This window comes from Prunus mume, linkage group LG5 (genome assembly GCF_029339155.1).
Source record: "Prunus mume cultivar Tortuosa linkage group LG5, ASM2933915v1, whole genome shotgun sequence".
In the NCBI taxonomy this organism is placed as follows: Eukaryota; Viridiplantae; Streptophyta; class Magnoliopsida; order Rosales; family Rosaceae; genus Prunus; species Prunus mume.
The window spans coordinates 24,495,663-24,512,732 of record NC_142702.1 but is presented as its reverse complement, the minus strand read 5'-3'; the positions used below and the strand labels follow the sequence as shown (position 1 = coordinate 24,512,732).

Sequence of the window (17,070 nt, the reverse complement as noted above, 5' to 3'; positions counted from 1 at the left end):
TAGTTTTTGTCACTGTGACAGCTCTTATTCTAGGTTGAACCCATCGATTTGGTAGCTGCTGATTTTGATCTTAGGTGTCTCTTGAATCTTGATATTTGCAAAATATGAGCCTTTGCTTATATCACGGTAATTCTGGTATAATTATGAGATTATTTTGTTGGGATAATGTTAATCGTTCTTGATTTTGACTCCGGGTTAATTTGGCTAGTGTAACCAAGGAAGGATTTGCATAGGTGCTAGTATTCTTAACAAAAAAGTAATTTACATGGGTTTTGTTTAATTATATCTGATTGGTTTTAGTTATTGACTCTTGATTTGTTAAAGTAGATATAATGTTGAAAATCTGAGCACTGTTCGGTTGAACCCATCGATTTGGTAATTTCATTATCTGACGACTTTGACTTATTGTTAAGTCTAAAGACGAGAAAAGTCTGTCAGTTATAGATACATACTGTAAAGATTTATTGAACTCGTTAATGTTCGTTAATGTGAGGCCTAAACTTCTAAAGTTGACTGGGAAATTTTGAATTTCTGGACCTGAAAATACCTAGCCAAAAAGGTTGTTAACGAATTGATGAAGCCGCTGGTTGGCTACTATAATTTATACTCAACTTAAGTGGAGGTTCTATGGTTGGCGCTGTCCGCGGATCTACTCAACGTGAGCCGCTGGTTGTGGGATAACCCTCAACATTTATGATGGACTACTTAGCAAACGAGTAAGTCAAAAGCTTTATTTATTGTTCTTCATTGTTTTATCAAGACAGCGATTGATTTGCTTTGTAAGCACAAGACCACTTGTGATAACGAAACCATTGAAGTGCTAACATATTGTAGTGTTAGTCCATCAAAGACTTGCAAAAATGAAATTAAACTGTGCACAGAGTACACAAGTGTGTGTGCCTGCGCATTTACTCTCAGAGAGAGAGAGATCAATGGCCTATCTTACATTATTGTTATTTTTATCTTACTGTAGATTAATTCTTTAGTTATTGAAGTTATATTGCTATATTTGGTTTTCTGACAAACGTTAGAGGAGTTTCATCATTGACTCATCTTTTTAATCACTCACTAAGGAGGCTTGTTGTTCATTCCTTGTCACAAAAGTCTATTGGTCTAACCCTAGGCTAGTGGAGCCTGTTATTTGTCTTAGTTGTGAAAATTGAAAATAATATTTTATTATAATATTATTGAGTATCAAGATGGGAGCTTCAGTATTAAGCCCAATATTGGGATCCATACTACAACAAAACTCAATATTACTAAAGGATTAGAAACTTAGCGGGAGGCTATGATGAGGAGTTTAAAGTGAGAAGGTTATTTGAGGAGGTCAATCTTACCATCAACAAATGTAAAGAAATCATGGACCTTAAACATTTTAAATGCTTTGATGAGGGGATTAGCCTCCTCAAATAGCTTCCTCACTTTAAGCTCCTCTTCTAGCCCTAGAAACTTAATGGCAAAGTACATGTATTATTATTCTACTATTGACGTACCAAATAATTAAGGATTAGAAACTTAATCGGAAACTTTTCCATTAAGAAAACTGGTGTCTAGTGGAGCCGTAAAGAGAATCAAACAAAGACACTGAATAACTACAAGTCTAATATATATTGGCTGAGACTGAGGAGGATAAGAGGGATTGCTAGGCAAACCCTCCATTCTCTAATATTCTAATGTTCTATTCTAATATTCTAGTATTCTAATATTCTATTCCCTCCCGCCAAAAAGATGGCCTAATATCTCCTGCAGCTGTTGCTCAATGTGATCACCATGCTTCAAAAAGAAGCTCAAATGGGGTCCATTCATTCACCACAAAAGCAAAAGCAACTCACTTCTTCTCTGAACAACATTCTTGCAATTACCCAAATTGCCTATCTAGCCACCATATTCTTTTCTTGCCTTGAACAATGCTTAACGAATCAAATTCAATCCAAGGGCATTTTGGTCATTCAACCACTCAGAGTGTCAATAATTTAGTAATTATCATGCACATACAGTACTTCTATTAATAAAGTTTATGAATGAATATCTTAATCTATGGAAAGCAAATAGGGTAACAAAAAAAAAAAAAAGGGAGATAAGCATTTTGAATTCTTGAAGCTTTCAGCAGCACCAACACAGAGTAAAGCATTGCCACCCATATAAAGAGAGAGAAATTAGGAGTTAAAAAACACAAGTAGAAAACAACAGAGAGAGAGAGAGAACAGAGAGAGAGATGTATAGGTTCAGCAACACAGTGATAGGGTTCTTGAACCTTTTCACTCTCTTAGCATCAATACCCATAATTGGAGGAGGTCTATGGATGGCAAGGAGCAGCACCACATGTGAAACCTTCCTCCAAACCCCGCTTCTGGTGGTGGGTTTTGTTGTGCTCATCATATCTCTAGCAGGCTTCATTGGTGCTTGCTTCAATGTGGCTTGGGCACTTTGGGTGTACTTAGTGGTTATGTTGCTCCTAATTGCAACCCTAATGGGTTTAACTGTGTTTGGGTTTGTGGTCACAAGTCAAGGTGGTGGAGTGGATGTGCCTAGTAGGGTTTATAAGGAGTACCATCTTGAAGATTACTCACCATGGTTGAAGAATAGGATTAAGGATCCTAACTATTGGACTAAGATTAGGAGTTGCATATTGGGGTCCAAGACTTGTGCTAAGCTTATTGCTTGGACACCTCTTGATTATCTTGAGAGAGACATGTCTCCCATACAGGTAATTAGTACATATGTGTTCTTTTTGCTTGGTAATTTACAATTCATTGCTGGCTACATATTCAAGTTCATTTGGGTCTTGTATTATATGTGATTGTAAGCCTCTACCTATATAGGATTGTTTTTCTTCTTCTAAATTTTCCTAAACATCCTCAAGAAATCAATAGAATTGCAAATATGATAATAGAAGCTCCCTTCTTACAACTTTTCTCCTTTTTTTTTTTCCATGCTTAAAAAAAGAGAGTAGTTGAAACAAATATTAGAAAAGGATACTTGTTAATAAAAAAATAATTTTGCTTGTGTTTGTTTTCTTAAAAATTCGATCGATTCATTCACGTTTCTTAATTAGGTTGATGTATTGTAATTTATAATTAGATAGAAGCATAATATGATAAGGAAAATACTTAAAATCCCAACTTTTTCTCTAAAACTTTCTTTCTTCTTGTTCAATTAAGTTTACCCTCGTACTCTTCTCATGTATGAACCATAGAATTCTTCCCATTGTATGTATTTCAAGACGGCTTTTCCCAGCAAAAGTAAAAAATAAATATAGCAAGAGCTTTTCTTTGGATGATAAAGTAGAGAGAGAGATATATATGTATAAAGTTCATGTCGTGTGTAAAGACTTATTAGCTCATTCTAAAGCTTGTAATAATTTAATGATTTGGGGTGCATATATGTATATTATATGCAGTCTGGTTGTTGCAAGCCACCAACATTATGCAATTACAACATGGCAACCACAGTGAGTCAAGACCCGGACTGCTACCGGTGGAACAATGCGCCCAACTTGTTATGCTACGAGTGCGATTCATGCAAAGCTGGAGTGCTTGAAGACATCAAAAGAGACTGGCACAAGCTCTCTGTCCTCAACATTGTCATGCTTGTGGTCCTCATTGGAATCTATTCAATTGGGTGCTGTGCTTTCCGGAACACCCAGAGAGCTGAAACGGACCACCCATATGGTCAGAACCGGATGTCCAAAGTTCGACCCAGATGGGATTACTATTGGTGAGTTACGTGTTCATTAGTAAAATGTTATCTTGTCAAACTGTGAATATGAGTTGTTGATCACATTTATTTTGGTTTTAGAGTTATAGTACTCCTCCACCTAACTGTTATGCTTTTGATTTTGAAAATTATAAACAAAGAATGTGAAAAATTATGTAACAAGTCCAAAAGAGCCTTTAGTTGGCCAATAAAAAAAAAGGTAAGATAAATTAACCATCAAAGTTAGGCTGAAAAAGGAGAGTGGTAATTCTGAAACTTGTAAGAGTGTGGTCTAAAGTGTTTGTCAAGACAGCTTTAGATGTGGAGGACCAGTTATATTAAAGATTTCAATCTCTCTCCCTCTTATTAATGCTTTTTTTCTTAGGTCATAAATCTCTCTCTCTCTCTCTCTCTCTCATTGCTTAATGCTAAGCCAAGCTTTTTTGGTTACTTTTTGCAGGTGGAGATGGTGGCATCACAGAAAAGAACAGCTTTATTAGTTGAAGAAACTCTATCTTCTTTCTGTTACTGTGAATCTTGTTCTTAGGTGTGCTCTAAAGATGGGACAATTCAGTTGTTTTTTCAATGTATGGGAATTGGAGGTCTCAAATCCTCTTTTTGGATAGACTTTTTATTTTTATTTTTATAAATGTAGTTGTGTTTTTTCTGTACAAAGATGGATTTACTTTTATTTCAAAGATCATACCTCTATCTTTTTCTTCTTTCTACTTTTCTGCCATGTATGGATTTACACAACTTAATCTACATACTTATAAACAGACATAACCAAATCTACAGAGATATTACACCTCTAACATAAAAACAATGATCAATGTAAGATTCCTCTACCTTTGCACATATATAATATATCAAAGACTGAAAATTGGGTGACCTTAAATTGGGTCAGCCTAAAAAACCAGATATGTATGTGTTCAGCCAAATTTCAGACTACACATATGTATATATAGCAGATATGCAATTCTTAATTTAAATGATGAAATCTTGATACATTTTATATATGACAGAAAATAACAGTTTTATTAGCTTGAGATGGGTGCTCTAAAGAGATGGGACAAACTCAGTTGTATATATAATGTTCTTGCTTTTGAAAATCTCATGGCTTCATTTGCTGCTTTCTCTGTACAGAAATGGATGATGCCATTACCACCATACCTGCCTTTTGACTGGTGTAGTTTTTAATACAGAAAGCAATAAAAGCAGAATGAAGTACATATATATATGTATATATGCAACTTGCTCATAGATCATAAGTTTGAATATGAACAGAAATGTAGGAGAAAAAGGGCCCTGGGTTTGGTCAGACAAAGTAAATCGAATATGATTATGCAATGTTAATTAGGTTAACGAGTCTGGCCTTTCTATAAGGAATATATTTTTTGATAAGACCATTATATGATATGGAGCATAAGAAATTTAGTATGATAAATTTAGGTTAACGAGTCTGACCATTATATGCAACAAGGATGATAAATTTTCATCACCAAGCAAAAAAATTTAATCTCATTAAAATAAATCACATAATCACATTCAATCGTGAAAGGTCTATTCCGGTGAAAATTTGTCTGGGAAAGAACAAAATTTGCCAGATCTAGTTTTTAGGCCGTTTCAACAAGTCTCAGGCTTCAAAATAACAGTATGTCTCTTTGCCACAACTGTAAGTTTGATATACATTGTTGGCATATTCCTACGACAACTTAAGTTTTTTAAGTTAACGATTGTCTAACAAGATCAAGGGTCTTTTTTCAAATAAAATCAAAAGTGAGAAGAGAACAAATTTGACATTAATGTCTGGATGACTGAACGAGTATGCAAGTATAAATTGACGTAGAGATTGTCTTGAAAAGTTCTAAATTAATTTCCTGAATTGATTTGTTTAACCGTACTAGTTATATCTCTTCAATGCAAACAAAAATATGTGATATAAGTATGATGACTTGGTAATGTTTTGAAAGGTGAGGCGTTTTATATCTCAAAAGCGAGGCGTAAGCCTTGAGGCGATAAGACGCAAGCCTTTTGAACATTCAATTATCATAAATAAAAATATATTAGTATGTTAATAATATGTAAAACATATGATCCATATATGTTGTGAGGTCATTGATTCATAAATTGAAACATCTCAAGCCTTTCTTTAAGCCCTAAATTGATTTAGACTGTTATAGACTGGATATGAATTCAAATTGATGCAGCCTGTTCGAATATATTGAAAGAGAGGCTTCCGTTAGAAATATGTGGGTGGATATGGCAGAGAGCTAGTCAAAATTTAAACAGAGGGAAATCTGATTTTTGTGAACCTTGTATTGGGTGAGGTGAGAGCAGAAGATAAAAGGCACATGAGGGACTAATTAATATAATAATTTTTTATTGTGAAGGAATAGAGGAAGTGGGACCTGAGCTTATGTTATGTTCTTAAACTTAGAAACCATGGATGTTGAAACGCTGGCGTTTTGCTTGACTCTTTAAACACAAAAGCTGTACCATACGGGATTGTTTTGAGAGAAATAAAGTTAGGTTTCATCGTGTTCTTCTCCGCTCTGCAACGCCTCTGCAATTTCAAGCGTACGCTTTTGGAATTTGGCGTACGCCTCCGTAACTTGGCGTATGCCTTTAACAACAATCTCTAAACAGAGGTACGCTTGAGGCGTTTTACCATCGCCTCACGCTCTCAGTCGCGCTTAGGCATGCCTTTCAAAACATTGGGTAAAACACGTTTGTGTATTGATGAAAATGCCAAGTTGCAAATACCAAATACCTGTAGGTCCTCAAGATGATTAGTTTTGTCTAGAATATCAAATACCATGAACCATTGCAAGGTCTTATCCCCCGTGGGCTTTGTGGATTATTGTTTAGTTCATTGGCTCTTTCAATCATATCATTTTTTTTAATTATGAACTGACAAAGGAGAAATTATACAGTAGTCTGGTAGTACATCATGGCAATTGACATATGGTGCTACGTCCATTCAACTTGCAAGTTGCAACACATGGTACTACCATGCTGTATAATTTCTCCTGACAAAGACCCGTTTGAATCTTGTAAATGCCCTTCATTTCAGTTCAGAACAGGAAAAATCTTAAGCTGTCTCTTCACCACGAGTTCATGATCTTAATCATTCGTACCAGCAATTGAAAAGTATAACGACCCTATGAACTAGTAGTGGTCTTTTTGGCAGTGTCCATTTGTCCCATTTCTCATTCCAAAGGATACGTTAATTATTGAAAATTATTTCCAAGTTAATTTGCTGATTTGCTTAATTTTGATAAGCTCTTGGCGATAAAGTCGGCATAGAATGACAGAGACTGCTACTTAAAAGTCTTTCATCATAACTGGTCTTAAACAATATCTTGAATTTCTTGTCCTGCCCTTTCCCTTCAACACGCATAATTTCCCTTATAAATAACAAAGAGAAACACATTTATATACATATAATATTTAGATTCACAGGAATATCTTGGTAGCGCTTTTGGGTAGAAATTCGAATGGCCGAACTAAGTAAAGAGCGTTCCCTAGAGGAAACACCAACATGGGCTGTTGCTGTGGTCTGTTTTGTGTTGCTTGCAGTTTCAATCTTCATTGAACATATCATACACCTCATAGGAAAGGTAAGGCCAAATTGCTTAGTTAACTAATTGGCTTCAAGCTGATTGGCCTCATTCCCATAAAAAAATATTGTTCAGTTAAAGATCATGCATGCAACCAAATCCAATGTAGTTGGGATGAAGGCTTTGCTGCTGCCTTCACTTTATTTGGGTTTTCAGTTTATTAAACTGGTGCAGATGAATCTGAGTGCACCAGAATTAGTGTTCTGGGCATTGGCTGCCTGCTTGAATTTACTTTCTTGTCTTTAAACATCAATGTTGATCATTGCACCTGACATTGTTCTTGCACCATTTTCAGTGGTTAACAAGCAAACACAAGAGAGCTCTAGTTGAAGCACTTGAGAAGATTAAATCTGGTACCCCATCATCTGGTCATTTAGTTTTTTTTCTTTTTTTTTCTTTTGGAATTAAAGCAATTTATGTTTGTTCAAAGCCTAACAATTTGTTTGTTCTCTTTGATTTCTTTGAAGAGCTCATGCTATTGGGATTTATATCCTTGCTCCTAACTGTGCTGCAAGATTATATCTCTGATATATGCATACCAAAAAGTATTGGAGACTCTTGGCTTCCCTGCAGTAAGGAAGCACGGTCAAAATCTGAAAACAAGGGTAGGAAACTTCTTTATTTCTCAAATCCTGACTTCAGTTACAGGCGCAGATTAGCAGTAAAAGGAGATGATTATTGTTCAAAGGAGGTAAAAAGCAAACGGTTCTGTTTCCGTACTGATATATAACATCCTTTGGCCACTAAAATTCTAATTGACTGTGAATTTTTGCAGGGTAAAGTTGCCTTTGTGTCTGCCTATGGGATTCACCAACTGCACATATTTATCTTTGTGTTAGCACTTTTTCATGTGCTCTACTGCATCCTTACCTTGACTTTGGGAAGATACAAGGTAAAGTAGCAAATTAGTACAACTTTGGAGACTCACTCTCTCTCTCTCTCTCTCTCTCTTTGTGTTTCATCTTTTCAGTGTATTTTTTATCTTTTTGGATTACAGATGAGAAAATGGAAGGTTTGGGAGAAAGACACAAGGTCAATTGAACATCAGTACTACAATGGTTTGTAATTTTGCTCCAGGTTGACTTTAATACATCATCTTGCTGGAACTTTTCTGTTGACTACTATTATTATTTTTTTCTTGTAAATTATAAAGTTTCTTCTTACAAACTTTGTTCACAGATTCAGGCTTCTCATGATTAATTATAAGAATATTTTCCAATTAACCATCAAGGGCACTTCTTGGATTATAACTCATTAAATTATTTGTATTGCAGATCCAGAAAGGTTTAGGTTTGCAAGGGACACATCATTTGGACAGAGACATTTGAAATTCAGGTCACCATTGACCCTTTGGATTGTAAGTAACATACTTCCGTGAAGTTGATCCTTGTTCCCAAGTTCTGTCAGCAAGAAACCTTGATGTCAACTTCAGAAACACACTCCTAAGTTTCTCAACTTACATAAAATTGCTTGACCAAATGTCTCAAAGTTTCTCTTTTTTCCCGTCCAGGTGTCTTTCTTCAGGCAGCTCTTCCAGTCGGTTACTAGGGTTGATTACCTAACCCTGAGGCATGGATTTATCATGGTAAGAAAAACAGTTGCCTAATTCATTTGCATACGCAAGGCCTTAAATGGGATTCAAGATGCAGGTCATAAATGGACTCAAATTCTATGCTTTGTGATTTCAGGCACATTTGGCACCAGACAGTGAAACGACATTTGATTTTCGGAAGTACATAAGCAGATCACTTGAAGAGGATTTCAAAGTTGTTGTGGAGATCAGGTTGGTGTTCTGTAGTGTCTAAAGTTATTAGGTTCTTTGTTTAACTCTGTCTTACAAACTTAACTTTATACTTCATGGATGCAGCCCAATTATATGGTTCTCTGCAGTGCTGTTCTTGCTTTCCAACACATATGGTAAATGAGATATTCTATTAGGTCTTATCTGTTTCTAGTGTTATTGTAAAATCCTTTATTTTTATTTTTATAATTGATTCCGAAAATTGTCATGAAAAGTTTGGGAATTTACTGACAAAGAAATGTTTCCTCTTTGGACAGGATGGTATTCTTATTTCTGGCTACCATTTATCCCTTTAGTTGTAAGATCAAATTCATCATCCAAGTGTCATGCATTCCCTTTTTACTATGGCCATTGCAGTTGCAGGCCACATAAATTTAAGGGTTGTGAGCAAAACAGAAAATCCTGATAGTGATTAAAAATCTTGTAGATAATCCTGTTGGTGGGAACAAAACTACAAGTGATTATATCAATGATGGGGCTGAGGATTCAGGAGAGAGGGGATGTGGTGAAGGGTGCCCCTCTTGTTCAACCCGGCGATCACCTCTTCTGGTTTGGAAGCCCTCGCTTCATGCTCTTTCTCATCCACTTCGTTCTGTTTCAGGTACTTCAAAATATGCATCCAGAATTCATTTGTATAGCTTCAATTCTCGGATATTATATAATCATATACAGTCATACTTGTTTGTATTTTTACATGCTGCTCTTTTGTTATTTCTTTCTCTTCATTGCAGAATGCATTTCAGCTGGCCTTCTTTGCATGGAGTACAGTAAGTAAAAATGACCACGTTTACAAAGATCTGCTTATACTTAGATTAGATGTTAACCAAAAGATACTTTAACCATTGAAATAGAGCTTTCTTTAGTTTTCATAGCCTAAATAATTGATTTTCTCTACTTCAGTATGCGTTTGGGATAAAATCTTGCTTCCACGAGCGCACCGAAGATATCGTGATCAGGATCTCAATGGGGTGAGCAGTGTGCTTTACACACTAAAACAAATTTTGTACAAATCCATATGTTAATCATTCAATGAGCACAATTTGTTTTGCTAATGCACACAATTCCTTTTTTTGGGTGATCTCCTCAGGGTCATTGTACAATTTTTATGCAGTTATGTGACTCTGCCTCTCTATGCTCTAGTGACACAGGTGAAAATGATCTCGCTTTCAATATCAGATTTTAAATTGTGCACATGAAAATTGAAAAAAAAAAAAAAAAAAAAAAGAGTCCCAGCAGGCTACAAGTGAATCCCAATTGATTTAACATCGGTTAACTTTGTTTTGTTTGATCAAACTCAAACAGATGGGTTCTACCATGAAACGCACCGTTTTCAATGAGGAAGTGGTAAGAGCACTGAAGAGCTGGCACAACACAGCCAAAAAGAAAACAAAACTCGGCCCTCATTCACACTCAAACACACCATTCTCAAGTACGCCGGGAACTCCCAGCCACGGCTTGCGCATGTCCCCGGTCCATCTGCTGCACAAGCACAAACGCAGCGATGCTGATGGCTATTATGTATCTCCAAGAGCATCAAACCTTGAATTAAGTCATTGGGAAATTGAAGGGTCATCACATTCCCTAAACAATAACAATGCTGGACCCAGTGACCCAGAAGAGATTAGGGAACTGGATCAAGAGCCTACTTCAACAACACAATTGCCTCCGGCACCGCCTGGGATTCATACTCAGCATGAAGTTAACATTGGTCTGTCTGAGTTTTCATTTGGCAAAGGAAAATCAAGAAGTTGATGGAGTTGGATCATATGACATGCTGCCAACCATTTTCTTCTTCCTCTTCTTCTTCTGTGTACATCATATATGGTTGAGCATTTGCAGCAACAGGGGATAGGATGATTTCATTAATTTGTGTTGCGTGTAGGATATTGTGTGCTGTGCATGATGGTAGTGTAATTTTTTGCTTTGTTAGGCATCACATATTGTACTTTACATATACAATTTCATTTTTAGAAATATAATTATACCCAAGAGACAAAAGACTACAAATGAATCCTACACAGTTGGGGTGTGAGTTCACGAGCATTGTTAGGATCAGTCGCGCATATACTCTTTTATTCATCCTAATCATTAATATTTACTTTAACGTTCTTTATGAACTTTGTAACACGCAAACACTAGCTTCTACTAATTTGGCTTGCCTCCCAATAACGAAAGAAGATCATTCCACTACTAACTAAGATGCTTGATTTTTTTTGGTTGTCAAAACAAAGACGCTTGATTGATTTGATGTTCGGATTTGTAATATGTGGTTTTGTGTGAGTAAGATTCCTTTCTATCCCCTTAGATCGTGTAGTGTCATTGTTGTTCACAATTATTTGCTAATGCTTCAATTTCAATCTTTAATAAGAACCCTTCTACACAAATGGCATCAAAAGATTCCTATTTTCCTCCATTGCCATCTTCTTTCATTCTCATTCCAGCTATGTGATTGCTATACTTGTACACTAACCTACAATAAATATTTGATATTATCTTCTTATTAATTTAGTCCAGCTTATTCTATAAAATAATTTACACCAAATTACATTATCACATTTTTTTGTTTTTTTATTATTATTATAAAAATTATAATATTATGATGATTTTATGAGTGATTATAATCAGTCACACCAACAGCAGGTCGTGCCCCCATTATAGTTCTCTCATTAATAAATTTAAAAACAAAAATAAATAAAAGATAAAACAAAAAGACAGCCTCATTACGATTTACCACCACCGCTGCAGAAACCGTTAAGTTGAATAGCAACCGTCGATCGGATAGGCTATTGATCACCGTGAGCATGGAGGTCCGCCCCAATCCAACGGCCGACAACTCGTCGGTCGCGCAGCCCCAGCGTCAGCGCCAAACACCCGCAACTACTCAGAAAAAGCCCCCTGCTTCTCCCATCCCCGTCGACACCACCTCCGTTTCACAAAGGTCAGTCCTTTTCTTGAATTCGCTGTTTGGATCCCGAGATAATTCAATTCGCAACTAAACTTGGTTTGTTTCAATGCTGTTGTAGGCTTCAGAAGGAGTTGATGTCTCTGATGGTATGTATGTTTCTCTCTTTTGTTACTTTGTTTGGAAAAATTCTTTGCTTTTGATTTTGCCTGAATCTCTGTTAATCTTTCATTTCTTGTTGTATTTGTTTATTTTTGTCTAAATCTTGAACTGGGTTTTCTGTGGGTTCAATCTTAATTTCATAAGCTGAAACTTGAAGCATAATCTAGAAGGAAAAAAAAAAAAGGGGGGACTTTCTTGATTCTTGATAATCCTGGGATGATGGGGATGTGTGGTGCAGAAGTTAGGTAGGTAGTTGTGTGTGTGTGTTCTCTAGGAATTCAATGCAAAGCATCAGATTATGGCTGCACTGCGTGTGTGGTTGTCTGAGAAGTCTTAACAATTATCACACTTCCACTTGTAGGCTTTACACACTGGAAGGATATGTTGTTCTGTCATAAAATTTTCTATGCTGAACAGTATCTTCTTGAAGTTTAATGTCTAATAGGAGTCCATTTGATGAATTGATGACCTTATTTCTTGTTACTTTTCATTTCAGTTATGAGACAAGTAACTCTTGGTTTTACTGACGTTTGTCCGTCCAACATCTATTGGTCCTTGTTTTCAGATGAGTGGAGGAGATCTTGGAGTATCGGCTTTTCCTGAAGGTGAGAGCATTTTTACATGGCTTGGCACAATTGAAGGTGGAAAAGGAACTATGTATGAGGGTTTATCCTACAAACTTTCTTTGCGTTTTCCTCTGGACTATCCTTTCAAGCCACCCCAAGTCAAGTTTGAGACAATGTGCTTCCATCCAAATGTTGATCAGTTTGGCAATATATGTCTTGATATTCTGCAGGTATTTATCGTTGTGTTAAAGAAACTGATATCAAGCTTTGTGCTAGTAAGGTCAAAGAGGATAAAGTGAGAGAAACAGCCTGTGTGTCTAATATGGAGAAGTTATGATTGACCATTATGATGGTGACAGTGTCTCTTGTATCAAGGAGTTTGCTCCACCATATGATGATCTTCACTCTATAGTACTTGAGGTGTCTTATAGAAAACTAGAATTGGTTGGATAAATCTAAATGTTTGTACACATGTCAATGCCCCTGACTTGGGGATGCTGGTAGTGCCCCTTAACCGGTGGTGCTGCAGTGCCCACATGTCTGTGCCCTTAATCCAAGGGCACTGCAAACTCTGATAGCGTTATAACAGCACTATTGCTGCCGTGGCCATCTTCATCCAGAACTAACAAATACAAAAAAAATGACAAAAAACAAAAATGTAAGATCAGTATTTATGGGTATTTTGAGAAAAATTGATGGAAGAGTTGCATGATAAGAATGTTACTTTTGTTGTGATGAGGATGGGGAAAACAGATGTAGGGCAAGCAATTGATTGGTGATAATAATGTCATTCTACGAGTCTTATATTAATATTGGATTGAGTTTCCTTTCTTTGACTTTCATGTACTCTTAAAAGCTTATGTTGTTCTTGCTATACGTGGCACAGGACAAGTGGTCTTCAGCGTACGATTGCAGGACTATACTTCTGTCCATTCAAAGTCTACTGGGAGGTAAACTTGCTCTTCTTTGCATGAAATTTCTTGTAAACTTCATTCATTATTTTCTGACATTTTAGTTCTTACATGCAGAACCAAACCCGGAGAGTCCCCTCAACAGCTATGCTGCTGCTCTGTGGAATAATAAGGAAGGTTAGAAACTTGAGCTTTAATATTAGATGTTCTTAAACCTTCAACCACCTTGCAATTCATGCTAAGTTCAAGACTTTGTAGCCTACGAATGCACCATGAGATTAATTGCTTTTACCACCTTAAGCTATAAAATGTTGTCTTGGTAAACTAATGTTCCAACTGGTATGCCATGGAATATGATGCCGGCGGGTGAGAAAGTGCCAATTCTTCCTCAGTTCGACTGTGCAAACCTCTAATGCAACTTCTGTTTATTTTCTTGTACAGAGTTACAGAAAAATGGTCCACAAACAGTACTTTGCCGGAGAATCACTTGAGAGTTGATTTGTAGAATTCGCAATGGATCACAAAATGTCATGTGGCCCCTGATTTCTCTGTACAGCTCTGTGGAGGGGAAATGTTTGCAATGAAAAGTATAGTTTCTTTCTCATTGAATCCCAAGGCAACCAAATCCTTCCTGTTGGCCAACTTTGTTTATATTCCTGTAATGTGATTGCTAAATAAACACAATAAGAAGTTGTAAATTTGTTGAAATGAAATGAAGGTGACAATTATTTCTTTCCTAAAAACAATTTAATCTGAATGTTAATTTCCTGTTGTCATCTGAAGTACTGGCCTTGGACAACTGAAGATGAATAAAAAGTTCTTATAAATTCCTAAAGGTGATGATCCAAGTTCTTAAACATAGTCAAAAGGCGAACAAGCCTATAATTACTGCATGTCACCCTGAGGCTCGAGATTGCAATCACATATGTGATCGAGTGTTCTCAACCTGACTATATGTGTGTCCAATCCAAACGGTGGTGGGTTGGGCTGGTGATGTTATTGGGCACTAGTGTTGTGTTGGAGAGAGAATGCCTAATCTAAATGGGTTTCCTAATTCCCAACGGATGAGACCAATTTCCTAATCCTTCGGGAATTAACTCTTAACTGATCCAGGTATAGGTAGGTCTCTCAATTAACTCGCTTGCACTAACTCCTAGTGGTCTTGGGTTCGAAGGTTGGTACCACATTATGGATATCCTAATCTCCAACGGATGAGATGGGACTAGTCTCCTAATCCTATGGGCATTGTAATTCTATTCCTTAATTAAGGAGGATAGAACACGAAATCAGGTATAAATAAGGGTAGTACGTTACGTTCAAAGCAACGTCTTTCAGCAAATAAGAAATTTTGGTGATTAATGGGCAGCTTCTTTCAATCTTCTTGGTGATTATTTTAGCAAATAAGAAAATTCTTCTTCTGGATTTTAGAGTATGACTTCAGGTAAAATTTTCTCAAACAAATTATTGTCTTCTTATATTCCTTATTTCTTTTAGTTTTCTTAAACAAATTCTTACGTAGCTATTGCAATTTGTACTCATTATTAAGTGAATAACACGGTTTTTATTTCAAGGGTGTTTTAGTTAACACATAAACCAAAACCTAGTTTGGACCGGTTCATTCTTCTTCCTTGTTATCTCTCTAACGTTATTTATTTATTTATTTTTTGGTTTTTCTTCTAGATTGGGCAGGATTGCCTCACCATCTTTTGAGTTCAATTTTTGAGAGATTAGCGTCACCATTAGACTATCTGCGATCCAGTATTCTTTGTATGTCATGGCACTGTATGGCAAAGGCTCATGAAGAACAATTTGCTAAGATGCAAAGTTGTCATCGTTCTCCTCCATTGCTCTTGCTTCCTACCGGCAAACATAATGTATGGAACGTCTACAACGTCATGAATGATAAGCTACTGGATTTGCAAGTAAGAGTCCCAAATAAGAGATTTTGTGGTTCTTCAAAAGGTTGGTTAATAGTTGTGGAGAGCAATTATGCAATAACCCTAATAAATCCATTCTTCAGGGTTATAGGGCGGACAAAGAAAGAAAAATCCATCATTCGTCTTCCTCAATTAAATATTCCGCACTGCGAGGTATGGGCTGCAGAATGTAACAATTTTGTCTTCAAGGCTTCGATTTCAGCAGACCCAATATTAAATGCAAACGAATGCATTGTTACAGTCATATACCAAGATAAATGTCAAGTGGCTTTTATTAGACTCGGTAAAGACACGACGTGGACTTTAGTTGATGAAAGGTATCAGTTGATTGAAGAAGTTGCTGCCATTGAGAATAAATTGTACGCAGTCGATTATTTTACCAGACTTTTATCTTTCGATATCACTACTCAGTCATGCTCAGATGTAAAGATTATCGCACAAGGAATGAAACTACGATTATACGATAAGAAGACATATATCGTGAATTTAATCGAAGGAGAAATTATAATGGTCATAAGGTATTTTGACTTTGACTTTGACTCTGAAGCGCACAAACGTGTGACGACAAACTTCAAGGTTTTCAAATTGGATTTTGAAAAATGCAAGTGGATTACGAAAAAAACATTGGGTGATGCTGCTATCTTTTGGGTGATAACCTCAATATCTGTGTTAGCTTCAGAAGTTCCAGGATGTCAGGCAAATTGCATATACTTCAACCATGACAATGAATGTGTGTTTGATGAAATTCGTAAACCTCATGATTTTGGTGTGTATAATGTCAAAAATCGAAGCTTTTCGCAACCTTACAACACATATGTCATGACCTTAATGAAGATGGTCAATCGACCCCCAATTTGGATTGTGCCAAGCCTTCAACTGTAAAAAGCTAGCTTATTATCCTCATATTATTTCTCTTACATTGTACTTGAAAATTTAATTCATATCGATACTCTCATCGTATATGCTTGTTTAGTTTGATGGGTAGGGACTGTTGCTCTAGGTTCCGGTGGAATCTAGCTATATATGTCTGACCCTGCTTTTGTTAGTTTGTTCTTGTGTTCTGTTGGCTCCTCATGGCTTTAGCCTTCTATTTGTATCTATATTCCCTGTTTTGGGGTTTTATGAATACAACATGAATTTCAGACCAAAAAAAAGTTTTGGTTCAAATAGTGAGTTTGGAATGAAAAATTCATAAGGTCAAACGGTCACAAGTACATTGGATTTCAAGAAATTGAACAAATTGAGCTTCAGTGAAGTTCACGAAATAATAAGATGGGTGGAGTTGAGAGGGAGAAATATATTAAGGGAAATTTTTGAAAAACTAGCTAAAACTTGCACATCCTAAAAGACTTCTAAACCTTTTTTCTCAAAATATAACCTTAATATAGTGCTCAAATTCCATTTCTTTGATACAGCTCGAAACCGAATTTTGGTTGAAATTTCAAGGGTCTGAAATTTTGTGGCATAAATAA

General features: G+C 36.3%; 3 protein-coding genes across 4 annotated transcripts; all 3 read left to right on the top strand.

Moving 5' to 3' along the window:
- Window positions 1-2,157: 2,157 nt before the first annotated feature.
- Window positions 2,158-4,407, top strand: TET6 (tetraspanin6). The gene is made up of 3 exons (XM_008235118.2): window positions 2,158-2,707; window positions 3,401-3,717; window positions 4,157-4,407. The coding sequence occupies exons 1-3, from the start codon at window positions 2,216-2,218 to the stop codon at window positions 4,194-4,196; spliced, it is 849 nt and encodes a 282-aa protein (XP_008233340.1). The 5' UTR covers window positions 2,158-2,215; the 3' UTR covers window positions 4,197-4,407.
- Window positions 4,408-7,095: 2,688 nt separating this feature from the next.
- On the top strand, window positions 7,096-11,118 carry LOC103332384 (MLO-like protein 6). Its single transcript, XM_008235117.3, has 15 exons — window positions 7,096-7,319; window positions 7,615-7,672; window positions 7,787-8,010; window positions 8,095-8,211; window positions 8,317-8,377; window positions 8,594-8,676; window positions 8,830-8,904; window positions 9,008-9,102; window positions 9,187-9,236; window positions 9,378-9,418; window positions 9,548-9,721; window positions 9,852-9,887; window positions 10,021-10,088; window positions 10,208-10,268; window positions 10,423-11,118. The coding sequence occupies exons 1-15, from the start codon at window positions 7,197-7,199 to the stop codon at window positions 10,870-10,872; spliced, it is 1,716 nt and encodes a 571-aa protein (XP_008233339.2). The 5' UTR covers window positions 7,096-7,196; the 3' UTR covers window positions 10,873-11,118.
- A 656-nt stretch (window positions 11,119-11,774) lies between these two features.
- LOC103332380 (uncharacterized) lies at window positions 11,775-13,959 on the top strand. Of its 2 annotated transcripts, none has more exons than XM_008235113.2 (5): window positions 11,775-12,058; window positions 12,144-12,171; window positions 12,750-12,980; window positions 13,637-13,700; window positions 13,779-13,959. In XM_008235113.2, exons 1-5 carry the CDS (start codon window positions 11,922-11,924, stop codon window positions 13,841-13,843), a joined length of 525 nt encoding a protein of 174 aa, XP_008233335.2. In that variant the 5' UTR covers window positions 11,775-11,921; the 3' UTR covers window positions 13,844-13,959. The 2 variants fall into 2 exon arrangements, with proteins under 2 accessions (XP_008233335.2, XP_088908798.1); XM_089052672.1 differs by having other exon boundaries at window positions 12,750-12,789; window positions 13,779-13,838.
- The last annotated feature ends 3,111 nt before the right edge of the window (window positions 13,960-17,070 follow it).